Source organism: Entelurus aequoreus, linkage group LG09 (assembly GCF_033978785.1).
Source record: "Entelurus aequoreus isolate RoL-2023_Sb linkage group LG09, RoL_Eaeq_v1.1, whole genome shotgun sequence".
Lineage (NCBI taxonomy): Eukaryota > Metazoa > Chordata > Actinopteri > Syngnathiformes > Syngnathidae > Entelurus > Entelurus aequoreus.
The window spans coordinates 26,752,746-26,770,917 of NC_084739.1; the positions used below are offsets into that span (position 1 = coordinate 26,752,746).

An 18,172-nucleotide genomic window follows, 5' to 3' on the forward strand; every position below is an offset into this window, starting at 1 on the left:
AAAGAGTGGTACTTCAACTTACGAACACATTGCGTTCCACGACCAAGCTCGTAAATCAAAATACTTAAATCAGCCCAGATCTTTAAAGTGAAATCAATTTATTCCATGCTTGGTCCCCCCTAATACCACAATTTTAACATGTAACAAGCCTTTTACAAAGAAAAACAAACATTTAGATTAAAAATATTGCTTGGAAACAATGCAACACTGGTACAAACAACTACAGTACAGTACCGTAGTTTGTATGGAAAGCAATACAATAGTCACAGATAATACACCGATAGTATATTCTGTATTATCAGACCCACGTTAAACATATCAGTTTCTATACTTTATTTTTATTGTATTGTATTTTTACTGTTAGACTGTTTTTCTTTTGCTGCTACAGACGCCTACATTTCCCCATGGGGATAAATAAAGTTTTGTCAAACCACCGGGATGCCCATCCATCCATCCATTTTCTACCGCTTGTCCCTCTCGGGGTCGCAGGCGGTGCTGGAGCCTATCGGAGCTGCACTCGGGTGGAAGGCGGGGTACACCCTGGACAAGTCGCCACCTCATTGCAGATAGACAGACAACATTCACACTCACATTCACACACTAGGGCCAATCAACCTATCCCCAGGTGCATGTTTTTGGAGGTATTTGGACGTATCCTCGCTCATCCATGCAGACCGGACACTGGCCGAGAGTTGGTGGGCGGCCGAGGGTGGAGTCGGCTGTCTTGGTTGCTTTGTTGGGTCTGCTCCTGTCTCTGGCCATGCTCCCCCATTTTAGCAGACGATGACGTGGAACACCGCAGAAGTGTATGTTTTAGTTTTTTTGTTATTGTTTTGCTTCTGTGGCTGTGTAGAAGTGGCTGGTTGCATCAGCTCTGCTCTTTTAATGTCTAAATGTCCTTTGTGTTCTTTGATGTTTCCCTCTTACACACATGTTTATGTGTGCTATGGCTATGAGTTTTTTTGTTTTTCCTTGGCCTCAGTCTGGACCCTCTCTCCAGGGGACCAGGCTTATACTGAGCGTTTACCTGTTTCTCACCTTTTTTGAAAGGGGCGCCGGAAGTTGGCAGACCCGTCAGCGATCCTGTTCTGTCTCCCTGTAATGTTTGTCTGCTCTTTAATGGGATTGTGCTAAAAATCGTAATTTCCCCTTGGGGATTATTAAAGTATTTCTGATTCTTATTCTGTTAAGAAGAAAATAACTTTTTCCACAGTCTGTGAAGCACTCACCTCTGCTTGACCTGCCAGCACTCTAAATGGCGAATATTCCAAATAAAGTTGCATGCACACCATTTTTTTTTACCCATTAGTTTGTTGATGCGACAACCCCATTGATGTTGAACGCAACTTTTATGTCAACGCTTGTGAGCGTTTCTCAGTGTGAGCGGGGTTTTCTGAGGCAAGAAGGTCTGCCATGCATCTCCAATTGCAGGAGGGGAGCCTCAGAGGTAGCGTGATCACAAGACACACTAATTGTTCCCGTCTACCCAGAGACGACCGACTGATTGCTCTGTTACCACAGCTCACGTATAATGTATAAGCTGAGGTAATGCTAACTGTAGCCCATGCAATTAGACTTAAATAAAACATGAGCTCCTGTCATGGTGCAAAATTAGACGGGTGACATATAAAAACCAACACACGGATGTCACTTGAATCTTTATTAGTTCTTACAGTTATATTTAGCAAAGCAAACATCAAAGTATGAAGGCATCATTTCATAGACAGTAAGCCATTTGATCTTCAGTGTGGCACCACTGAAGGTGCGTCGTAAATCATACAGATCATTAAACTAACTAAAAAATCGACAAATGACGAGGATTACACATACTAAACAATGTAATCTAATAAAAATACAAAAATCAACCTATGATTCATATTCAAACCATTTGATGTGAAATAAGGCAGATTCTTCAGTATAATTAGACAATCTGATAAGGAGACAAGCAAAATGATTGTAACTTTTGTTCAAAGCAAAATGCTGGCATGCATCGAGAATGGTGAAGAAAAGACCAAGTAGGTGGGAAAGGAAGCGGGCTGGTCCATTTGTTAGAAGACAATCACATCCTTTTTTAGCGTGTGTGGATTTAGATGAATTAAAAAAAAAAAAGTTGAGCGGTGATTAGAGAAGTTTAGAAGTGGTCTAAGGGAGACCTTGGTGTTATCATCATGGTACCGGCTGGTGTGGCCCAGCAAGGGAGCTCGCACGGACGTTTATGGCATATATAGATGGAGATTTGGAGACTTCGACGAGTGTGACGTATCACCCGGCCTGGAGTGCCAGCATGCTCCCCTAGTGGGCGTGGCTCGGACTAAGAAACTTGATCACATTCGACTGGCACAATAACAACGTGATGACACAGTGAGGTATGGCTCACCTTTTCTGGTTGATATGTTTAAGTCCTCCCGGAAGGTTTCAAAAAAACGCCATGACGTCAGAGCTCGGGGGCGTATTGACTAAAAAGAACTAAATGAAATTGGAAATGTGAACGTTGACTGAATATGTCCTGGAACTGTGACAGCGCACGGACCGCCATTGGCTTTGTCTGACACAGCTGTGAATGGCCTTCGCTCAGCTTGCTGGCTGTCAGATGAAGTTGATTGTCCTTCCCTCGGGCGGTCATTCTTTCTTCTCAGCAGCGTCTGCACACAAAACAAAGTTATTTTCCGCATAAGGATTCTTGCTGGGCTTCAATTTTGGTTTCTGAATTGCATTTATACGTCCGATATTGTTGTGTAGACGTAAGCCTCTTTTTTGTGTCTCAAACAGAAGTTGCAGATTAAAAAAAAGTCAGGCTGTCTCAGTGCAAACACAAAGTCGTTAAATGTCACTTCTGGAAGTTGGGACAAAAGTTTGAATGTCCAGTTGAGGCCAAAATTTGGTGCATTTGCAAACAGCTAAAATTATGTAAAAAGCAAACTATAACCTGCTACCCAAGAATGTACAACAATTCTTCTCAACAAAAGAGGAGAAATACAACCTTAAAGGAAAATCTAATTTAAAACATTTGTATGCTCATACAACACTCAAAACATTTAGTATATCTGTATGTGGAATTAAATTATGGAATGGTTTAACCAAACAAATCAAACAAAGCACCGATATGATTCACTTTAAGAGACTGTTCAAACTACAAGTGTTCACAAAGTACACAGAACAAGAATGATGATGAACATCTTGAACCCTATTCCCCCCCCCCTTTTTTTATTGAGACTAATATTATTTATGTATTTAATATTTGTTTACTTACTATGGTATATTAATTATTTATTATTTATTTGTTCACTGTTCTGTTACAGAGAACAAGGAAATTGGATAAAATTGCTATGGTATGAAAAGGGGTAGGATTAAATAAGCTCTGCTTCTTCCTACTCCTCTTCGGACGTGCTGTAATGAAACAACTGGAACTGTGGGATGCATTGCATTGTATCGTATGCATGTTCGAAATAAACTGAACTGAACTGAACTGAAAATGTTCATATTCTAGCCAATTTCTGTGTTAAAGTGGATCTAAAGTAACATGAGACTGTCAGATAAAATACTTAAGCATTTGGTATGCTTTTATATGTCCAAATGTATTACATAGTCATACTCAAAACAGACATATACAATGTTTTACATCTATAGTTGATTAGAACGCTCATGACTATCCTCAAGGTTACATCATTTATAGAATTATGCGACAGATTGCTCAAAATGAATAGGTTAACAATTATGCATAATTGTTAAAACCATTGAAAATGAAACGTTTTCTTTAACTTATGTATCTTGCTATTTTGTCCTTTTAGGATAACTAGTCAAATACCAAAAAATGGTTTAAAATCACTATAACTCGACATTTTGAGAGGGAATGAATCTTCTACAGCTGAGGCGTTGACATTTTTTCACAGAGGGCCACATACTGAAAAATGAATGATTGCGGGGGCATTTTGACACATTTTGTACATTAACCCTTAAAGTTAAAAGTTAAAGTCCCAACGATAGTCACACACACACTAGGTGTGGTGAAATTATGCTCTGGGAGGTGAGAGGAGCAGTGAGCAGCAGCGGTGGCCGCGCTCGGGAATAATTTGGTGATTTAACACCCAATTCCAACCCATGATGCTGAGTGCCAAGCAGGGAGGCATTGGGTCCCATTTGTATAGTATTTGGTATGAAGTAGAGTACATTTTGGACTTATCTTTTCAGTCCAACGTTTGCTCTATTTTTGGTCATGACACTCCGAATGGAAATATTTGTTTCCTTATAGTCAATAGTGACAAACAGTCGATTTGACACATTGTATTATTTTTCTCCAAAATGAACCATTTAAATTAGAAAATGCATGATTATATTGTGTAGTGACTTTACAGTTAAACAATTGAGTTATAATGGTAGTCAACTTTTTTATCCATGATACTAAACTACTGGGTTTGGAATCTGACACAGCAAAAGATAAAGCAAAAGATAAAGCAAAAATGTGTTTTATTATTAATCTTAAGTACATTCCGGCCTGATCTTTACCCCAGTACCCCGGCCCTTTAATATTTACTACAGTATATGCAGTAGATAACAATTGTATTACATTTAAAACAACAAAACAAAACTGACTTGATTAGATGAAATGGGCATTCAAAAGGTTGAATAAAAATACAATTAAAAAAAACATGGCACGTTTGCTATTTGTATTTAAGACTGAATTGATTGAGAGATTTGCGCAAACGAAGTACAAAAAATCTGATTCCAGAAAATGTTTGTACAGTCTTATTAGTCTGAGAACTTTTTCATCCTGGCTCTACTCAATTGCTATTAAATCAGGGGTGTCCCAAATGTTTCCACTGGGGGCCGCGCACTGAAAAAACCAAAACATGCGAGAGCCATTTTGATATTTTTCATTTTCAAAATTATTACCGTAGAGATTTTTTTTTAACCTTCAGGGCTCCCCTCAAGTTTGGTCCTGGGTCTCAGTCATGAAAATGGTAAATATAAGACATAAAAAATATTTTTTTTTTATGCTTAAATCTCGATCTATTTGTCAAAATAAAGTTTACTTTTTTTCTTTTATGTTTTATGTCCTGTTTGTTTAAGAAAAAAAAAATGGATTACTTTTCCCAAAAAATATGTGGAATATTTGATGTGTAGTATTTGGAGCCTTTGATAGGTCAATAATTCATAACAACATTGATTTTGATTAATTATAATTTTTTGGGCAATGGCAGTTTCTAGAAATAAAGCAGCTTGCATGGCAGCTTTTTGTTACTCGTGCCAACATTGCAATTTGATGTTTGCTCTTTCATTCAACTTGTTTATGTTTTTTTTGTATACATATTTTTAGACTGCTAGGGGCCGTTAAAAAAATTTCTGCAGGCTGCAAATGGCCCCCGGGCCACACTTTGGACACCTCTGTATTAAATTATGTATAACCCAGAGAGAAAGATGCAAAAAACAATGTACTTTAGAATATGGTCAGCTATAAAAAATATTTAAAAAAAATAAAAAAAACATTGTTATCTTAGCTTTTGTGTAACTTATAGGTAACAAAGCATTCTAATATACCCCTCATTAACAATTAATGTATTTAATTAAACATGTCTAAGGGGCCAATACAAATCTAGCTGTGGGACGGAAATGCACACACCACTGCTCCACCGTGTTGACATTTACCATCATTTTACCATGAATTGATTAACGTGGACCCCGACTTAAACAAGTTGAAAAACTATTTCGGGTGTTACCATTTAGTGGTCAATTGTACGGAATATGTACTGTACTGTGTAAACTGTACTGTTTCATATAATGTATTCTCTTTCTTTGCAATCTACTAATAAACGTTACAATCAATCAGAATCAAGAAACACAGCGATAGATACATCACGTGTACTAAAACATGATGTTTAGTAGGGGTGTGGGAAAAAATCAATTCGAATTCGAATCGTGATTCTCACGTTGTGCGATTCAGAATCGATTCTCATTTTTAAAAAATAGATTTTTTATTTATTTATTTATTTTAAAAAAATAATACCGTAATTTCCGGACTATAAGCCGCTACTTTTTCCCCTCGTTCTGGTCCCTGCGGCTTATAAAACGGTGCGGCTTATATACGGCCTGTTCTTCTCCGACACCGACGAAGAGGATTTCGGTGGTTTTAGTACGCAGGAGGAAGACGATGACACAATGATTAAAGACTGACTTTTCATATACCGGTAGGCTGGTTATTTTGATAACGTACATGCGAGGACTTTGTATTACTTTGCACCGTTGTATTATTTGTACTCTGCACGAATGCTGTTCGCCATGTCAAAGATGTGAAAGTTTGATTGAATGATTGAAAGATTTATAGTTAATAAATGGGACGCTTTGCGTTCCCAAACAGTCATCTCTGTCCCGACAACCCCCTCCGTGGTAGCAGGAACCCCTATATATTACGGTAATTACACATCAAAACCCTGCGGCTTATAGTCGGGTGCGGCTTATATATGGAGCAATCTGTATTTTCCCCTAAATTTAGCTGGTGCGGCTTATAGTCAGGTGCGGCTTATAGTCCGGAAATTACGGTAATAATCATTTCAATTTTATTTTTTTAAATTAATCAATCCAACAAAACAATACACAGCAATACCATAACAATGCAATCCAATTCCAAAACCAAACCCGACCCAGCAACACTCAGAACTGCAATAAACAGAGCAATGGAGAGGAGACACAAACACGACACAGAACAAACCAAAAGTAGTGAAAAAAAAAAGAATATTATCAACAACAGTATCAATATTAGTTACAATTTCAACATAGCAGTGATTAAAAATCCCTCATTGACATTATCATTAGACATTTATAAAAATAAAACAAAATAACAATAGTGTCACAGTGGCTTACACTTGCATCGCATCTCATAAGCTTGACAACACACTGTGTCCAATATTTTCACAAAGATAAAATAAGTCATATTTTTGGTTCATTTAATAGTTAAAACAAATTTACATTATTGCAATCAGTTGATAAAACATTGTCCTTTACAATTATAAAAGCTTTTTACAAAAATCTACTACTCTGCAGACTGGGGTAGATCCTGATGAAATCCTATGTATTGAATGAATAGAGAATCGTTTTGAATCGGGAAAACATCGTTTTTGAATCGAGAATCGTGTTGAATTGAAAAAAAAAAAATCGATTTTGAATCGAATCGTAACCCCAAGAATCGATATTGAATCGAATCGTGGGACACCCAAAGATTCACAGCCCTAATGTATAGTATACTCAATTTTATGTGAACAGTTTGGAGAAGTCCCTTTTCTTTTCCAGCATGATTGTTCCTAAAGGCCATTAAACACATTTGTGATGAACTAGAACATATTGCTGTTGTGAGCCAGCAAGGCCTTCTGTCAGGTCTAACATCAGTGATCTCCACTCAGACACACTCTGGACATTTCCCAGAAGAATGAAAGCTGTTATAGCCGCCAAGGGACCAGCTCATTCTGTCTTCTCTTCCATTTTTACCTGCCTTCCAACATCAACCTGCATGTTTTTGCTAATTAATTCAAATGCTACGAGTCTGTAGTTTGGATTTACCACACACAAACTGTTCATAGCTGCTGCCTAGTTTTTTATTTCCCTGGAAACTGATAAGGGTTGTATCAGAATCCCATTATTTGATTCAAAAATGAAAGGGGAAAATTTGCTCAAAATTGTAGGCGCTCTGCAGGCCGACATTGAAACTACATGCCCTGTTATTATGCCCAAATCTCCCGGGGACCTGAGTTTAACACCAGTGTAGTATCCTAATCAAATGTGATTTATTTGCATGATTATTGCCCCTAAAGTCTGTCTTGTCTGCATCTTGAAATAATATGTATTGCACACTTGATTTATTGAATGTCTGATAGCGGAGTTTGCAGGCCATTCATCACACTCAATCTCCAAAGAGGCGCTGACACGTTTATACCAAAATATCAGGGTCAGAGCTGTGGATCTGGAATGAGGGAGGGGGAGCATTTACAAATGCATTTGGCCCTGAAGGTAGCGCGTACAGACTGACTGCCCGATGTCTTTGCCTGCTAAGACTCGAAGATGGAGACAGATGGGGAGGAGGGGGAGAGCTCTGCAGGAGAGACGGCGCATAGAAACGAGGAAGGTGAAGCTGTGTCGCATTCGGCTACACAGCAGGCATTGGCTCATTTGGCTAAATTATTCCATTGAAACCTTACGGATGAAGTGAATTTTAATTTAGCAGCTGTGGCCTCTAACGTACGTCTTTTTTTTGGGAGTTTTGTGAATGGATGTGAGTGCATCGTCCATAATCTTCTTACCTTTGGACTTGATGCTGTCAGTCTGAGTGGATGTCGGTTCCTCTGAGCTCTCAACTGGATCTTTTTCGTCCTCTAAACAAGAGCATGGGAGGGAAAAGAGAATAAGCAACATGTGGAAGCATGTTTTGTGTTTTTACAGAATCCTTTAAGAGCCCCTGTAATGCTGACAACATTGACATCTATTTCATAGTTCTGGACCTAAAAATTATGTCTCCAGGTTAAATTCCCCTAAACAGACACAGAGTTTAAGCTTGTTTTTCAAGATGTTTTAAGACATTTTTGAACTCCCACTTTGCGTTCCAAACTGTGGTTGGGCCTGTATCTGCCTGCTGACGTCACCCACAAAAGACAGGAGATAATTTCATATTGAGTAGTATGTGTTTTGGTAGCATCTTCATCCCCAACCACTGTATTATTGGGCAGAATTTGAAGGAATTAGAGCAGGGGTTCTTAACCTTTTTTACTTCAATGCCAAACTTTTCTACTACTACAGAGGGGCCGGGAGGTGGCAGTAGTGGGGCACTACAAGTACCTGGGAGTCCACTTGAACAGCAGACTGGACTGGAAGGACAACAGCAAAGCTGTATACAAGAAGGGCATGAGCAGACTCTTTTTCCTAAAGAAGCTTAGGTCCTTTAATGTGTGCAGCAAGCTGTTGGAAATATTTGTTCAGTCTGTTGTGGCCAGTGCCCTGTACTTTGCAGTGGTTTGTGGGGGGAGCAGCACCAGCAAAAGTGACTTAAACTGATCCGGAAAGCCGGCCAAACTATTGGCATGCTGTTGGAGGCGTTTGTGTCAGTGAGGGACAGGAGGGCACTGGACAAACTGCTCGCCATCATGGACAATCCTGCCCACCCACTCCACCAGGGACAGCGGAGCTCATACATAACAGGCTCCTTCAGCTTCGTTCCCACAGTGTTCGATTCAAGAACTCCTTAATTCCGCACTCCATCCAGCTGTATAATCACTCGCCATACAGCAATAGATTATATCTGTCTATTACCTGACCGCTTGTATGTTAGCTACCTCTCTTAGTTCATAATGTATATTTTCTGCTGGATCTACTCTCTATTTTATGCTGCCCCTGTTTTTGCTGCAGCTGTTACATATACTGTAATATTGTACATGGTAATTGGGATTTGTTATATATTGTATATATTATATAAAAATCTAATATAATATAATAGTATAACATGTCAATTTGTATTATATACTGTATATATAATATGTAAATATTACATATATGTTATATTTTATATTGCTATTATGGTACATTTTTAGTCTACTTTATACTTTTTGTTTTCGCCCTCTTTTTGTGCCCTTGTGTGCATTATCCTTTCCATCCTTACCCTTTCCATCTTTTGTAACTGAGTTAGTGTTTAGAACAATTTCCCTTGTTTGTCTAAGTCAAAGTCTAATAACTCTGAATTAGTAATCTTACTCTTGATTTGAATCAGATTTGTATTCAATAATTATGTCTAACGTGCTTAGAAGCAAGATGGCGTCGCGACTAGTCGCAGAGGCTCAACGCTCTCCCGTTCGGTGCTTTTTTATGTTATTTATGTACGTCTTTGTTATTTTACTTTTTACATTCTGTCGGGGAAACAACGTCTACACCAGGCAGGATCTCATAGAAGTCGGATCTCCCGGAGAAAACGCCGTCACGGCCGAGTTTATCCGTGTAAACAACATCCCGGAAGAAATTGCGAGACAACCCGGATCTCCATGGTACACCATACCCGGAACAAAGCGCCGCAGGCGGCGTAGAGAACGTAAACAGAAACGGGGCTGCAGAGCTGGTCTGCTGGAGAGGCTAAGACAACGACCGAACAAACCACCACTGCCGAGTATATTTCTCACAAATGCAAGATCACTTGCAAACAAGATGGACGAACTGAGGCTACAGGTAGCAACGAACACCACCGTGAGGAATAGCTGCGTGCTAATAGTCACAGAAACCTGGCTCCATTCATCCATCCCGGACCTAGCTATGGAGCTAACGGGCTACACTCTACACCGCCTGGACAGGACAAAAGAGGCTACAGGGAAATCGCGGGGAGGAGGACTATTAATATTCACAAAGGACACATGGGGAACACACACAAGCATTGTGAGTAGCCACTGTTCCCCTAATCTAGAATATCTGACTATTAAATGTCGGCCCCTTTACCTGCCGAGGGAATACAATGCTGTGTTGCTAACCGCAGTGTAGATAGCGCCGGATGCTAACGCTAGCACGGCGCTAGGTCAGCTGCATGATACAATCAACCAGCAACAAAGCATGTATCCGGAGGCTGCTCATATCATCGCAGGAGACTTTAACCATGCTAACCTGAAGGTAGTGCTCCCCAAACTACACCAGCATGTAAAATGTGCCACAAGAGGCAAAAACACACTGGACAAAGTTTACTCCAATATTAAGCTGGGCTACAGAGCTAAACCTTTAGCACACATAGGCCAGTCAGACCACACATCCCTGCTACTCATCCCAGCATACACCCCCACCCGGATAAGTGCTCCCACCACAACAAAGTCCACCAAAACCTGGCCTGAAGGTGCCACTGAAAAGCTGCAAGACTGCTTTGACACCACTGCGTGGGAGGTCTTTGAAGACCAGGACCTGGAGAAATACACATCAGGAGTACTGGGCTACATAAAACACTGCACAGACTCTGTTACTGTGGATAAGCGCGTCCGAGTCTATTCCAACACAAAGCCGTGGATGACGAGAGAGGTGCAGAGGCTGCTGAGGGAGAGGGACACCGCGTTCAGATCTGGCGACGGGGAGCTCTACAGCACTGCCAGAGCCAGCCTGAAGCGTGGTATCAGGGAGGCTAAGGGGGACTACAAAACAAAGATTGAGGACTGCTTCCAAAGCAACGACTCCAGGAGGGTATGGCAGGGGGTCCAGCACATGACCAACTACAGGCCCAGCAACCCCCCGGCCGGCAGGGGAGACCCCCGGCTGGCAGAGGAGCTGAACTCCTTCTACGCCTGCTTTGAGGTTACACCATCTGAAGCAGTCACACCTCACTCAGGAGCAACACCTCACCCAACAGCCACACCTCAATCAGCAGTCACACCTCACTCGACAGACCACAGCAGCCTCACCCTTTCAGTGACGGAGCACGAGGTCAGACGCACACTGAAAGCCGTGAACCCGAGGAAGGCTGCGGGACCGGACGGCGTCTCCGGACGGGTGCTGAGAGACTGCGCTAATCAGCTGGCTGGTGTCCTCACCGACATCTTCAACCGGTCCCTGTCCCAGGCCACCGTCCCATCCTGCCTGAAAACCTCCACCATCATCCCGGTCCCCAAAAAGAAAAACACTGGCAGCTGTCTGAATGACTACCGGCCAGTGGCACTCACTTCTATCACAATGAAGTGTTTTGAGAAACTGGTCCGGACCCACATCCTCTCATCCCTACCGCCCGCATTGGACCCTCATCAGTTTGCCTACCGAGCCAACAGGTCTACGGAGGACGCCATCGCTACGGCTCTCCACTCCGCCATGTCCCACATGGAGGGGGGGGGGAGCTATGTACGGCTGCTCTTTGTAGACTTCAGCTCTGCATTTAATACCATCTTACCTGACAGATTGGTGACCAAGCTAGCAGACCTCGGAATATCCAACCCCACCTGTCTCTGGATTAAAGACTTCCTGACTGACCGCCGTCAGAGGGTGAGGATGGGTACCCACACCTCCACAGCCCTCAGCCTCAGCACCGGCTCACCTCAGGGCTGCGTGCTGAACCCCCCGCTCTACTCACTCTACACCCACGACTTCACAGCCACCCACCCCGGCAATCACATCATAAAGTTTGCCGATGACACAACGGTGGTGGGCTGCATCTCTGGGGTCGACGAGACGGCATACCGGGACGAGGTGGAGCAGCTGGCAGTGTTGAGCAGGGTGAACAACCTGAAGCTGAACCAGCTCAAGACCCAGGAAGTGATCTTGGACAGCAGGAGGAGAAAAACTACCATACAGCCCCTGTACATCGACGGGGCTGTGTGGAAAGAGTCTCATCCCTACGCTTCCTGGGAGTTCACCTGGAGGAGGACCTGTCCTGGAGGACCAACACCACGGCTATCGTCAAGAGGGCACAGCAGAGGCTCTACTTCTTGAGAGTACTCAGGAATCTCCACCTGAGACAGGATCTACTGGTGTCCTTCTACCGCTGTTCTGTGGAGAGCATCCTCACATACTGCATCTGCGTATGGTTCTGCAGCTGCACAGCAGCAGAGAGGAAAGCTCTCCAGAGGGTCGTCAAATCGGCCCAAAAAATCATCGGGTGCCCCCTCCCCTCCCTGGAAGAACTGTACAACTCCCGCTGCCTGAAGAAGGCAGCCAACATACTCAAGGACCCATCCCACCCCGGCAACAGCCAATTCGATCGGCTGCCTTCCGGCAGACGTTTCAGAACCATGCGAACCCGCACAAACAGACTCAAGAACAGTTTCTACCCCCGGGCCATAACTGCACTAAACTCAGCTGGAATGTAAAAATAAAACAAATAAAATAAAAACTCCCTCACGTGCAACATGAGGAAGCCACCGGTCAATCACGATCCGGGACTGTGCAATCAGCGATTACACGCCAACTGGACAATATTTATCATATTTATTTACATATTTAATCCAAAATAAAATGCCTGCACAGCATAGGAGGTAGAAAATGCTGACTCCCACCCCCTCAGCACACTGGGAACCAGCATTACTCCTCTCTAGTCAGTTCACTAGTCACTTTATACTTTTTACTGTCTCGTTTTCTTTACATTGCCTCTTAGAGTGGTCTTAGGCCATATTGCATATTGTATATAATGTGTTGTTTTTGTATATTGTGTGGTTGCTTCTTTTAAAAAAAAATGCAAAGCACCTTAGGGAAGCAACTTAAATTTCGTTGGACCTGTACCTGTACATGCACAATGACAATAAAGATCATTCATTCATTCATTCATTCATTCATTACAGTTCGACAGGATTAACTTTGTTAAATGATATGAGAGCATGTCTATGAATATTCTCATTCATCCAGATCGTTATCATATCAGGGCATTTAATCGATCGCAACTGGACTGTTTGGTTTGTTTTAGAAGACGTTTCGCATTTAATCCGAATAGGCTTCATCAGTTCGTGCTCATAGACTTAAATTGGTCAGATCTAGCGGTTGGTGCCAAAACCCCAAATATTTATTTTCCAAAACCAGGAGGGTGTGCCTGGGCAAGGAGGGTTTCGCCCTATCGTAGTGACAAAAAACAACTGTTTTAATGCAAACGAGCAATCTTACTATCTAAGCCAACACGACAGTCGTTGAAGCGTAATTTCCCCTCTTTAGCATTGATGTATTGTGGTGCAGAACGATCGCTGTGGATCGACTACTACCAGTCCAAAATATTCGGAATCCCCCAAGTAAGCGTTCCATTCAGTTGTAAACAAATGGCACAAGTAGCATTCGGGTCACCATCTGTGACCAGAATGTTTCTAACTCCTGTTATTTGTTGGAGGCTAAATTGTAGAGTATTTTATGAATGGTTGAAAGGACAGTGTTGTATGTGGGAGACAGGTGGTGTTGCAGACCACCCCCTCTGTTCAGGGATGGTTTTTCAACCTTGACATAGATGGCTTCCCTCACTCTTTCGTACCATCCGTCCTCCCTGTCCGGAATCTGTACATATTTCTTCTCAAAGAGGACGGTGTTAGCCGTGAACTAGCTACGGCAAGAGATAAACCAGCAACTGTGTCAACAAATGAATGGCTTTTGAGTTGGTAATGCACAACACAATGCGATAGGACACCAATCTGTACCGACTATAAAAATATGAACAATCATATTACAGTATCTGTAAAGTATTAGCCCACATTTCATGTTTTGTTTGTACACAGCTAGCTTGACAGTATACGCCATTGTACGAACAATAGCAAAGTTTGCTGCATGTATCACCATCAATAAAATAGTGACTCACTTGATGGACAGTTGTGCGTTTGGTCCAGCTGGCCGGGGAAATATTTTCCGGTTTAGTTTGGTTAAACACACCATATGTGCTGCCATTGCTTGGATCCAAGTTCCACATTTGCAGTTCTGAGTCACACCTATCTCAATCTCTCCAGTCTGCTCCAACGTTTTAGCCTCATCGCGCTCACTAAGGTTCTATAAGCAGCAGTTTATCCTCCGTATATTCAGACTCAAAAAGATAGTCGTCTTCGTTGTCTATTACCAAGTCTGCCATGGTAAGAACACACTTGCGTTTTTTTTCTGGAAGTCAGAAGTGAGGTCCTATGGAAACCGAAATAAATGTGCTGAGGAAAGAAGTTCCGGTAATGCAAAAACATGACCATAATGCAGTAAATGTTGTACATATTATATATTGTTATAAATGTGTCTGTTAATACAATATATGTTTACTTGCAGTGTGTATATAAAAGGTTGAGGGAGGGTTTTAAAGTTGTTTCAGAAGGCTTTAAGGATATAACGGTGACTCCCATTAGCCGTATCTTTTAAGCGTTTTTTTTTATCATGTTTAAAATCCTTTTTAAAAAAAAGACGTGTGTTCCTGTCTCTCATAATGATTGTGAACAATAGGCGAAATTCCCCCAAAAGTTCAGTTTCCCTTTAAGAACTAGTTTGCTGTGAAGTGACCGACACTCCAATGTATGTTTTCATAAAATCGCTTTACAAAATATGACACATTTGGGTGTGTTGTGATTGATCGGCACAATTGTTTATAGCAGGAGATTTTAAAGTGTGACACAATGTGGCCCAGTATGAGATAAAAGCTATGTCTACATTAAGCCGGATAACCCCTTAAACGAATAATTATTTAGCCTAAGCCTCGTTTCAGCCACACTAAACCAGCGTTTAAGGTTACCCACCTTGGATAATTTTTTACACGGGTAAGTGCGTCGTCTATTTCTTGAATCTCCGGCTCTTAGCTTTGTATGGACTCATTGATCGGTAGGTTGGAGTTCAATTCCCAGCTGAGTCATACCAAAGACTATAAAAATGGGACCCATTACCTCCCTGCTTGGCACTCAGCATCAAGGGTTGGAGTTGGGGGTTAAATCACCAACATGATTCCCGGGCGCGGCGCCGCGCCGCTGCTGCCCACTGCTCCCCAAGGGGATGGGTCAAATGCAGAGGACACATTTCACCCCATCTAGTGTGTGTGTGACAATCATTGGTACTTTAATCTTTAAACTTTAAAGTTTACAAACTGAGTTCGGAGAGGAAGTGACGCCAGAAAGACCACGGCCCACACAGGAAGTGACGTCAGAAAGATGGAGGCGAGTCATCCAGACATGCCCTTGTGGAAATCACACATGAATACTTTAAGAGAAGCAAACGCGCGATTGCAGCTATTTCAGATACAACACATCTCAGACGGCAACATAGACGGCCTGGAAGAACGGCAGCCTGGTGGGATATGTTTGTCAACGAGTGTGTTGTGCCAGCTGAACGGCAAGAGAACTGTCGAATTTCCAGTTCAGTTGTGATTCTACTTAGTGAAAAACTTTGTCCATTTGTCGAAGGGGAGACAACGACAGACTACGAAAAACAGCGAATACATTTGGACTGGCAAAGCAGACTATTAATAGTTATTGTCCGCGATGTATGTCGTGGGATTACTCAAAGTATAGTTTTGTACTCCATAACTATTGTGAAGCCATGAAGTGGTTGCAGCCGTCAAGTACGACCGCCAATTTCAGCCTCCAAGCACAGTGTTCTGAACAGATATCTATGATTGTTGTAAAATGTTCTTCATCACATTGTTTACTTCCAGATGTCCATTAAAGATCTGATTCATGTATGATGGTTCAGGTGTGATTCACTAACAGCTGCTGATGGTGAGGCAAGCAAGGTTTACTGTTAAAAGAAATGTAGCAAAAGTCTACATTGAAACACAGGGTAAGGATACACTTCCAGGTCAGAGGTGACTATGACGCCCGTACTAGTTGCATTGCGCCGGCGGACGGAGGGTGGGAAGGGGTCTTAAACGACCATTGTGTGTGTGTGGACACTGATACGGTTAGGTGGGATTTACCCTGGATAACCTTAGTGTAGAAGGGGCCAAAAGCTTTCCCCTCCAAACATACTGATTTTCTGGGTCGTACAGCTTTTTGTGCGGCTTTTCTTCGACTGTCATCGTAAACATACAATCGATTCAGTTTATTAAAGAAATATATTTATATATCTATATATACACTGTATATATATATATATGTGTGTGTTTCTCCAGCTGCTGCACCGCTACTGAATTTTTTTGCATTTCTTTTTAGTGCACCTCTCACCTTGATGATTTATATAGCATTGTCTGTGATTCTATTGTTGTGTTCTAATATTGTACAAGATATAAAATTGTTTTTAATCATCACTACAACAACTTCGGTTCAGCAATATCTTCTTCTTAAGTCTACTTTTAAGAAAGTGGATTCACATCTGTTTGTAATGGTTAATATTAGCTTCAGCCCACACAGCCACACATACCAGTGCCTTTATAAGTGCATGGGACCACAGTCGAGTGTTGTACAGGTACACACACTGAAAGGTGCAAAGAATGTTGATGGATGAAAAGCTGCAATATACTTGACAAAGAATATGGTTGAGTGATGCCTTGGCAACTATAGATCTTATGTGTAGTTCAAAGTAGTCGCCTTTGACACTGAATTCTCATCTCACTTTGTCCTCATATTTGTTCAATGTCAATTACTCCACCGTGAGAACTTTATTTCATCCATCCATCCATTTTCTATACCTCTTGTCCTCATTAGGGTAACAACTGAGGTGGAGCCTATCACAACTTACTTTGGGAAAGAGGTGGCGTATATTCTCACCAGGCAACCCTCCAGCATTTCGCAATGTTGCGATCACGCAGAATCATGCAAATTCAACCAATCAACGCACATGTAGTGCATTCTTGCAGCTTTGTCCAATCCCTGAATCACACATTTTGGCCAATCATCTTCGTTTTGCCAACTGAATTTGTCAAAACCGCATGTCCCTGCAACATGGACCACCCACGTTTCCCCACATGTTACCGTCAATTAGTACTGCGTATGTGTGACAAAAAATGTGTTTGTATGTGATATTAAGATTTTTAATTACATATTAAAATACAATCAGTACATCAATCATTGTATAGATGGTAATGAAAAGAACACTAGGTAGTTAATTAATGAATAACGGGTGGGAGTGAATAAGTTTCATTTCTTCCCACTCCTTTTTGGATATGAAAAACCTAATCATTATGTATTGTTTACATGTATTATGTGTTTTCATTGTGAAGTATTTGTTTCTATATTTATAATTCACTGAATTGTTAAATATATATATATATATATATATATATATATATATATATATATATATATATATATATATATATATATATATATATATATATATATATATATATATAAATATAGATTGTCACTGAAGGCATCAAAACTATGAATGTGGAGTTATGTACTTAACAAAAAAAAGGTGAAATAACTGAAAGCATGTTTTATATTTTAGTTTCTTCAAAACAGCCACCCTTTGCTCTGATCACTGCTTTGCACACTCTTGGCATTCTCTCGATGAGCTTCAAGTACACCTGTCCAGTGAAAACCATTTCAGGTGACTACCTCTTGAAGCTCATCGAAAGAATGCCAAGAGTGTGCGAAAAAGTAATCAGATCAAAGGGTGGCTATTTTGAATAAACTAGAATATAAAACATGTTTTCAGTTATTTCGCCTTTTTTTGTTAAGTACATAATTCCACATGTGTTCATACATAGTGTTGATGCCTTCAGTGACAATCTACAATGTAAATAGTCATGAAAATAAATAAAACACATTGAATGAGAAGGTGTGTCCAAACTTTTGGCCTGTACTGTATATTTATATAT

General features: G+C 41.2%; 1 protein-coding gene across 4 annotated transcripts in view; it reads right to left on the reverse strand.

Annotated features, from left to right (window-relative positions):
• Positions 1-1,652: 1,652 nt before the first annotated feature.
• The window catches only part of macrod2 (mono-ADP ribosylhydrolase 2), a 1,153,479-nt gene continuing 1,136,959 nt past the window's right edge, over positions 1,653-18,172 (reverse strand). For all 4 annotated transcript variants that reach the window (XM_062058480.1, XM_062058481.1, XM_062058479.1 and 1 more), the window contains 2 exons: positions 8,286-8,357; positions 1,653-2,642 (listed from right to left, as the gene is read on the reverse strand). In XM_062058480.1, coding sequence (XP_061914464.1) covers positions 2,620-2,642; positions 8,286-8,357 — 95 coding nt within the window. In that variant the 3' untranslated portion in view covers positions 1,653-2,619. The remainder of the gene's footprint in view (positions 2,643-8,285; positions 8,358-18,172) is intronic.